The sequence below is a fragment of the Poromitra crassiceps genome, assembly GCF_964638095.1.
Source record: "Poromitra crassiceps genome assembly, chromosome: 18".
Classification (NCBI taxonomy): domain Eukaryota; kingdom Metazoa; phylum Chordata; class Actinopteri; order Beryciformes; family Melamphaidae; genus Poromitra; species Poromitra crassiceps.
Window position 1 is genome coordinate 5,884,015 of NC_139636.1, and position 9,327 is coordinate 5,893,341.

Genomic DNA, 9,327 nt, shown 5'->3' on the forward strand with positions numbered 1-9,327 from the left:
GCACAGAGCCCTAGCTGTACCATAGTAACAGAAAGCAGGCACAGAGCCCTAGCTGTACCATAGTAACAGAAAGCAGACACAGAGCCCTAGCTGTACCATAGTAACAGAAAGCAGGCACAGAGCCCTAGCTGTACCATAGTAACAGAAAGCAGGCACAGAGCCCTAGCTGTACCATAGTACTGTAACAGAAAGCAGGCACAGAGCCCTAGCTGTACCATAGTAACAGAAAGCAGACACAGAGCCCTAGCTGTACCATAGTAACAGAAAGCAGGCACAGAGCCCTAGCTGTACCATAGTAACAGAAAGCAGACACAGAGCCCTAGCTGTACCATAGTAACAGAAAGCAGGCACAGAGCCCTAGCTGTACCATAGTAACAGAAAGCAGACACAGAGCCCTAGCTGTACCATAGTAACAGAAAGCAGGCACAGAGCCCTAGCTGTACCATAGTAACAGAAAGCAGGCACAGAGCCCTAGCTGTACCATAGTAACAGAAAGCAGACACAGAGCCCTAGCTGTACCATAGTAACAGAAAGCAGGCACAGAGCCCTAGCTGTACCATAGTAACAGAAAGCAGGCAGAGCCCTAGCTGTACCATAGTAACAGAAAGCAGGCACAGAGCCCTAGCTGTACCATAGTAACAGAAAGCAGGCACAGAGCCCTAGCTGTACCATAGTAACAGAAAGCAGGCACAGAGCCCTAGCTGTACCATAGTAACAGAAAGCAGGCACAGAGCCCTAGCTGTACCATAGTAACAGAAAGCAGGCACAGAGCCCTAGCTGTACCATAGTAACAGAAAGCAGGCACAGAGGCCTAGCTGTACCATAGTAACAGAAAGCAGGCACAGAGCCCTATCTGTACCATAGTAACAGAAAGCAGGCACAGAGCCCTAGCTGTACCATAGTAACAGAAAGCAGGCACAGAGCCCTAGCTGTACCATAGTAACAGAAAGCAGGCACAGAGCCCTAGCTGTACCATAGTAACAGAAAGCAGACACAGAGCCCTAGCTGTACCATAGTAACAGAAAGCAGGCACAGAGCCCTAGCTGTACCATAGTAACAGAAAGCAGAACCATAGTAACAGAAAGCAGGCACAGAGCCCTAGCTGTACCATAGTAACAGAAAGCAGGCACAGAGCCCTAGCTGTACCATAGTAACAGAAGAAGTCTCTAGTATTTGGCTCTCAAGAATCCAAAGGCAACTGGACACGAGGGGATGGGCTGCAGCTGCCCCCTGTCAACTCACAACAAACAAGACGACGTCTTCCTGTATTCTTAGCAACAACCAGACTACCGTATGTGAAGTGGCTGCCTCTGCCATAGTTGAATACCCAACATGAACCTGTTAATCTTCTCAAGGACATGTTAGTGGTTTGCTAGAGCAGCTTAACATTGTTAAGTTGCCAATAGGGCTGAAACAATTCCTCGAGTGAGTTGATTACAAAAATTGGACAAGTGACAGGAAGACGACGGCACAGATTGCAAAATAGCTCATGGAGAAAGAGAGAAAATAGCTAGAGGGAAAAAGAATTTCAGAGTAGTAGAGCCCTCCCCTTAATAGCCAAATGAGACTTTCTCCTTGATATTACATTTAATTATGACGGTTTACACCTGATGCTTCTGTTTATGTGATATTCAAGTTGTTCTGATATCGCCGGTATGTTTCCTGTTTTTATGATTAGTAGAATCGAGTCATTTAACACGTTGAGTGCCATAGCCGAGATATCTCGTCTTACATAATCCAACGCTTGAGTGCCAGAGCCGAGATATCTCGTCTTACATAAACATTTATTTTTTTTGACGGTGGGACATCAATCAACAACTTTTACGTCTTCTATATCACTATTGGAGGAAGAGAATGTGTATAATCTATTTTACCGACCACTAAGTGGCGACAGTTCTCTCCAGACAGAGACAGAGACAAAGCCACAGCCACGGGACCCGTGGACCAAAAGCAGCCGCCTCCCGCGGAAATGGCTTGGCGATTTTACAGTCAGAAACGAACGAGCCTCATTCTCATACTGTAGGCGGGGACGCTTCGCGCTGCTGCGGTGGGGGGTTCCAGAAATGGACTGGGTGAGCAGCATAAAGCCTAGAGTCGCACGGGGGTTCATCGGGGCTCTCAAACCCAAGAGACAGTGAGACCTATCCACACTCGCTGCCAGGGAGAGTCGCTGCTCAAACTCCCAGCAGCAGAGCACTGCGCAGCACAGACGGAGGGAGGAGTTTGGAGACACACTCTCTCTCTCTCTCTCTCTCTCTCTCTCTCTCTCTCTCTCTCTCTCTCTCTCTCTCTCGAGAGAGAGAGAGAGAGAGAGAGAGAGAGAGAGAGAGAGAGAGAGAGAGAGAGAGAGAGAGAGAGAGAGAGAGAGAGAGAGAGAGAGAGAGAGAGAGAGAGAGAGAGAGAGAGGAGGAATAGGCCTTCCACTGATACACTTTCCCAGCTTCATGTCCAGTCAAGGATCAGGATCATCAATACATCTCTAATGAAATGTGTGGGGGATGGAGGCCAGGACAATAAGTGGATTAGCTAAGTAGCGCTCGTCAGGCTTAAAACAGCATAGTCAAAACGGAGAGCAGAGGCAATGGCTGCAGGCTGTTTTGTAAGGCAGGCAAGGGGTTCCAAAAAGCAACATGACTCGCAGAGCTTGAGAACAGAGTCATGCTTGTTATGACTGGCATAGTTCAGCTGCCTGGCATGGCTCTGAAGTGTAGCAGAGAAACAGTCAGCTTGGCTAAATTGAATGCATGTTGGGGGGGGGGGCTTGTTCATAGTTTTCATTGTGTCCTCTACTACCAAACACTCGCACCTCCAAAGACCTTGCAGAGTTCAATAAAAATGCAAAGAACTGTGTCAAGAAATGAGAAGCTGTCCTATGACCATCATGCTTCAAAGAAACGAAAAGAACATTGTGTCATTGTGTGTGTGTGTGTGTGTGTGTGTGGGGGGGGGGGGGGGGTAATTAATTTAGCAGTTAAGTGGGTATAAATCTGCTTTAAGTTGAGAAAAGGTTTCATGATTGCCCAAAGAAATATCCAGTGTTCAACATGGATACAACGTATTCTAAATATACTAATATTCTGATTTGCTTGTGCTATTAGTTTCTAGGCTGTTAGCTTTTTGTGTTCTTTGGCAGACAGAACAGTCACTCCAGGACTCTTACCTCTGATGGCATAGGCCAGGAAGGCGTTGGATACAGCGATCAGTTTGCCATAGTAATACTTGTGCTCCCAGTCATACTTGGCAACAGGCTGGATCTTCACCTGTAGGAACAGGAACAGAAAAACCACATTCAAAAATCCTAAAGCCTCGAACGCACTGGAAGCGTCTAACGCTCGTGTTTTGAAGTCCACCTGTTGTTTTACATCCCCCTTCCAGATATGAATGCAATGTGGTCTCTAACCTGCACCGTGCTCTTTAATACCTTACCTTGTTGCTGCCGCGAGCCTTGCTGTCGATGCTGGAGTCTCGACTCGCCACGATCTCCACATTGTTGGAGATGATGGGAATACAGGTGGAGCCATCGTCACCGGAAAGGCAGCTGGAGGTGAAGCACATGCGTTTGAGTACAACATCGCTAAACGTATCTTAGCATACAAGAAATGTGTCGGACGGACCACATCGCTGCATCCCTCTCACTTCAACTCACTTGTCTTTCCCAACTGAGTTTGAAGCATTAAATCTTAGGTTATTTTTGTTACAAGTGGATTGTCAAGCAAAAATGAATAATTTCAACATAAAAACATTGTCTTATATGCAAATGATTCAAACTGAAAATTAACTTAACGATGAGGGGAGAACATTAACACAAGTGGCTCCATTCAAATTCCAGTGAACGATACTGAAGACTATTTTGTTTCAACTAATTGGTCAACTCGTACTGAGCCAACAGAAGCTTAAAGGAGAGATGAGCTCTCTGTGTGGCTTACACTTCACTTGTGACACAGCCAAGCTAATACCAACCTATAATGGAAAGCTTGTTTTGGTTGTTGTATGGAAAAGCAGCAATAGATTGTTAAAATGATGCCTCTTGAAATTTGGAGGGGGGAAAAATATTTAAACCTGGGAATTGTTGAATGTTGCTAGCTGCAAAACAGTTGTGAGAAAAAGCTTTTCATACTCTCTATGGAGTTCTATAGTAGTCAGACATTAGAACTAGGGATGGGCATTTCTAGCAAAAACACTATTCGAAATTCGCTGGCCAAATTCGAATTTAATTCGAAATTCGAAAATAAAAATAAAAATGTAAAAAAAATTAAAAATGTTTTTTTTTTTTTTTTTTTTTGGTGAGTGAAATGTTGCATTGTCTCCCCTGATTCTAAGTCTATGGCTTTATTAATTAATATAAAAAGCTTCTGCTGTGGATTTTTAGCTCAAACAAGCATTGCACCACTGAAGTAAAGAACATGTTACATGACATTGACATTTTCGAAAATAAAAAACAGTTTTGACAATCATGAGTGGTTCATTAAATATTTAGTAGGCTCAGGTCTGAGTGCCAAAGGGGTGCCAAAGTCACCCCCTCTCCCTCTTCATGGGATTTCATCCGCCATTCATTTTTCCATAAACCTTGCTTAAAATGCTTATAAAAATTGTTTTACTTGCTCAAACCAAGCGATTTGACTATACTTAGAATCAGGGGACACAATGCAACATTTCACTAAAAAAAAAAAAAAAAAAAAAAAAAAAAAAAAATTCGAATTTCGAATTTCAATAATAAAAGTCGACCTTGATAATAACAACGATTATTCGAAAATTCGAAATTCGATGCCCATCCCTAATTAGAACTGCAGAAACTGTAACAAAATGACCAGGCAGTGTGACACAGAACATGCAATCATAGAAGTGATCTAGTTGACTAGGCTTATGAATACATTTATAAAATGCAATGGTAATAAAGGACTGCAGTGGGGCCCGGCGGGGACCCCCAAGGGTCCTTGAGGGGCTTCCAGGGGGTCTCCAGCAAAAAAAGCGTCATCATTTACTTTTAACTAGAATTCCAACCATAAGTAACACAATGACAGAATGTATGGCTAATTTGGTCATGGGTTTCATACACTTTCTGTAATATAACATTTAAAAGTGTGATGCCCCGTCCACTCTCCTGGCCCGGTCTTGCAGGAGCCTGGTGTTGGGGTCGTTAGGCTGATCTGTTGGGACAGATCCATCTTTGGAGCAGTTGATTGTTTTCTGTCGTTTTTTCCATGCTACACTGCAGCTATGCTACACAGCTACATGCTACACAGCAGCTATGCTACACAGCTACATGCTACACAGCAGCTATGCTACACAGCTACATGCTACACAGCAGCTATGCTACACAGCTACAACAAGGTTTGCTCTTCCATATTCAGTTGGCAGGGCGGTGCTGTAAGCGGGCAAATGAGATGAGTGTTACTTTGTGATGCCACAAAATCACAGAAGTCAAAACGGCTCGTTTGGAGGCACTTTTTCCTTAGATGGCTGCTGTGGCTTTATCTGTGGACCATGTGTTTTGAGACTAACATGATGCTTATACTGTAGCACGTCCAAGTCCTTTATCATCAAAGAAGTAAAGAAATCTTGTTTTACACAAGATGGGACCGAAGAACTTCAAAACATTCAGACACTCTCCCTCCTCAGCGATGCACCTTTTGATCAGTTCTTTAATTGTTTAATGTAATTTAGTTTGTGTTGTCTAGTTATTTTCCTTTAGTTTTAACTTTTACTTCGGTATATGACGCCCCTCATGTGTTACAACCCAGGGCAAGAAAGAAACAAATGAGGGCAGTCCTATACCAAAGTACAAGTTAAAACAATAATTGATTAACTAATACTAAGGGAAAATAAACGACATTAAACCAAAGAACGGAACAAAAGGGTGCATCTGTGAGGAGGGAGAGTGAGAGACGGACTGGTGTGAAGGCTTTTAGGCTCAGGGAGTGCACCAGGACCAGATGCACCCAATCAGCCTAACGACCCCAACACCATGCTCCTGCAAGACAGGGCCAGGAGAATGGGAAGGTCGTCACAAAAGCAAAAATCTTATCAGATGGGGGACCCTGGCACAATTTTTTTTTCAAATAGCGGTCTAATTTGTGTCAGTTTAGGGGTCCTTGACGTGGAAAAAGTTTGATAATCACTGTCATACATCATTGTACTCTTACTCTTTTAGGTACTTATTTTGTCTCCTGGGTGTGTTAAATTTTACAATAAAGACTATAATAAATAATAATAAAATCAAAGTGACAACTCTGAGTGAGTGAAAATAAATAGCCATGCCCAAAAAAGGGCTGGTGCAACGAATGCCTTGGTTTGCTGCAGACAGTATGACCCACTGTCTTAAAAATTGTGGCATTTACAAAATTTTGGGGGCACTTAAAAAAGAAGAAGTAATTAGTGCATAAAGTTGCAAAAGCGTAGTGTGAACAACAGCGCTGTTTGTGTGAGTGTGTTCGTCGCCGTCTTCTAGTGGCAACCAGCTTGCAGGTGCTGAGTGTGTGTTCGCAATGGAAATGAAACGAAGACTAGCGTAAACAGCATCTAACTCCAAGTGTGTCTCTCGGCTGGATGGGCATTCACTTTGGTAAGCAGAGGATGGTTTCCCGCCTGAGGAAATTGGGACAGACTTGTATTTGATGTTGGACACCCACTCACATGATCTGACTCTCCGGGGTACTGTTGATATCTGCTGCACTGGCTCCAGTGGATTCAGCCATGGTCGACCGCTCGCTGGCTCCTAGAAGGCCTACTGCTCCCAACAGGCCATTCAGCTCTCCGTTGAAAGATGGCTTTCTTTGGCTGTCACTCGACTGCACATCTGAGGAAAGACATTTGGAGTGAGGGTCACATTGTTTCAAGCATTCAAAGCTGCTATGTCTCGATCACAACCTCTGTGCGTTCCAGCTCAGAAAACAAGGAATGAATCACAGAGGCCTACGAGAAGGTGATATTTGTGCTGGTGGTTTCTTTCCCCATTAGACAATTAATGTTACTTCAATAATAGTTGGCAGTTTTTTAGTTGTTTAAAATATTTACCATGTGTTCTCATAAACCCAAATCTGAAAAACAAATTTGAGTTTATTTTGAAGAATATAAAGATGTTAAAAGTAATGCAAAACAGTGTAGTGTTTATAGTGTCTGCAGCCAAGTGATGAGGCGCCAGGCAACTGCATTTCAACAGGGTTGAGAGATCGATTTTGATATATTTTGTGCGGTGTACAGTAATAGTAATATCAAACACACTCTGTTGTAAATTCGGCACCTGGCTGTCAAAATACTGGATTTAAACGGTTGTTTCACAGCGGAATATCATTTTAACACCACCGTATAAACTACAGACATCCGTAAGTGCATGAGAATATCTTCAAATTTGCGTTACGACGTCGGAAACGGGTAAGAAACAGTTTTATACCCTCGGCACCTCACACCAGGTAACGTTATGTGACTGAGTCCCAGAGCCAGAGGCGATGGGCGAGGGAATGGGGCTACAATCAGCCAACCTACTCACAACTTTGCAAATTTACATGGCAAGTAAAAGCTCAATTACCTTTAGTTCATCTGTAATTTGCATATATGTTTAAAGTGCAATTTCCACCCATTATATAGAATAGAAACATAACATACATTCACACACACACCACCATCTGTCACAGTGTAATTCACCATGGCAATGGGTGTGTGTCACTGCGACTTTCAAACCAAGCTGTTGGCAGGGAGAGGTTTGACCTTATGGAAGGCCATACAGTAGATTAAGCAGACTGTAAATTACGTCTTTAAATGAGCATAAAGCACTTTGTGTGTTTTTATTACAGTACTTACAACTTTTAGATTTCATATAAACATAAAAATGTCAAATTTCACTCAAGGTTCTCCAGATCGCTCCTGTAAGTTAGGGCATCTGAGCCTGCCTGAAAGGCTTCATAACACACTTGAGTGAGACACTGTGCAACATCCTTGGGGCCAAATACTGCAGCAGAGAGCGGGTAAACTAGTGCATGAAGTGGGGTGCTCCTCTGCCCCATGTACTGTTCCCAACAGCTCGAGTTAACATTATTAGCTAGTGACAACAAGACATGCATTTTCCTTCAGTGTAAAAACGAACAAACAAACAAAACAAGCCAATATGTTACCAGCGACATAATAAAATGGGTGGATCCAAATTCGCCTATAACAGCGCAAAGTTATCAAGGGAAAATGATGTTACCTGTATTTGCTCGTCTGCTTTAACTAATGTGCATTAAAAGTAAAGCATTCAATTATAGTCCATAGAAGGTTCGCCGCACACTATCCTTCATTATGTTTTGAGTGCACTATGTTTCCCCTGTAACGTTAACTAACCTACTTTGTCAACACCAAACATTAGAAGCCGCCCAAGCTGTGCACAGATCACTTCACTACTATTCTGCGTTCAATTCCAATTAGCTGCACTTGATTTGGCAGCACATCGACCTTCTACGCAGTTATGGAGGCTCAAGCTATGTCCTGAATGATGATTCATTGTGTTTTAAGTTGTAACGAAATGTTTTGGGTGATAGGGGCGTGTGGAAATACATTTATTTTGAGCTACGAATGACAACAGGTAACGGAGATAATTTAGAATAAACAAAAGTTTGCGTCAACATTTTAGAACGGGTAACGTTAGCAAGCAAAACACTTTACTAGCTTCCAATACCAGCAAATAGACCGATACACAAGCTAGCTAGCGTAGCACCGTGATGACAATACACCCAGCACTAATGTCAACCTTGCACGATTCCGAGGCAATTGTCTATGTTTACGAGTGACTGGAACATTTCATCCACAAGACTCATTATTTCACTGTGATGTGTGTTGAATTACTTAACGTCGTTCGATAGTTTCATTCTCTGACATCATTTTGCGCTCATCGCAGAGGAGGCTAGCGTACATTGGCGAGCTAGCGCAACTAGTCACGTTAGCATTTCGCAGCAAAACGCTATTCACTACAATGCCGTCTAAGCTAACGTTAGCTAGCTGTTTAGCTACCTAGCTTATCACTAGCGCTGCGGCCTAAACTAGCGCAGCCGCTTTTCGTTCCCGGTGACACTTACCGGCGCTGTTCGAGGGGCGGTCGAGCTTGAGCATGTCCCGCAGGTGCTGGGTCGCACCCTCAATGTCTATATTAGAATTGGACGCCATGGGTTAGGGAAAGGGGGAGACTGGGTTAATTTAGGGGGAATACTGATTTCTTGTTTGGTGCGATGCTGTCAATGCTCACTTCGTTCACCCTGAGCAACCGTCTAAACTTCCGCTATGTCCGCGCCTAGTGTTGTTCCGACTCAGTCGTCGGTCCGTCGGGTCGTTGGTTCCTACTCAGTGCATTGGGACCTT

At 43.5% G+C, this 9,327-nt stretch overlaps 1 protein-coding gene across 1 annotated transcript in view; it reads right to left on the reverse strand.

The window, feature by feature from the left end:
* Nucleotides 1-9,187, reverse strand: part of edc4 (enhancer of mRNA decapping 4) — a 41,410-nt gene extending 32,223 nt beyond the window's left edge. Inside the window, exons 1-4 of the mRNA XM_083654196.1 lie at nt 9,048-9,187; nt 6,634-6,796; nt 3,427-3,538; nt 3,161-3,260 (exon numbers count right to left, since the gene is read on the reverse strand). Of these exons, the coding sequence (XP_083510322.1) occupies nt 3,161-3,260; nt 3,427-3,538; nt 6,634-6,796; nt 9,048-9,135 (463 nt within the window). The 5' untranslated portion in view covers nt 9,136-9,187. The remainder of the gene's footprint in view (nt 1-3,160; nt 3,261-3,426; nt 3,539-6,633; nt 6,797-9,047) is intronic.
* Nucleotides 9,188-9,327: the final 140 nt, after the last annotated feature.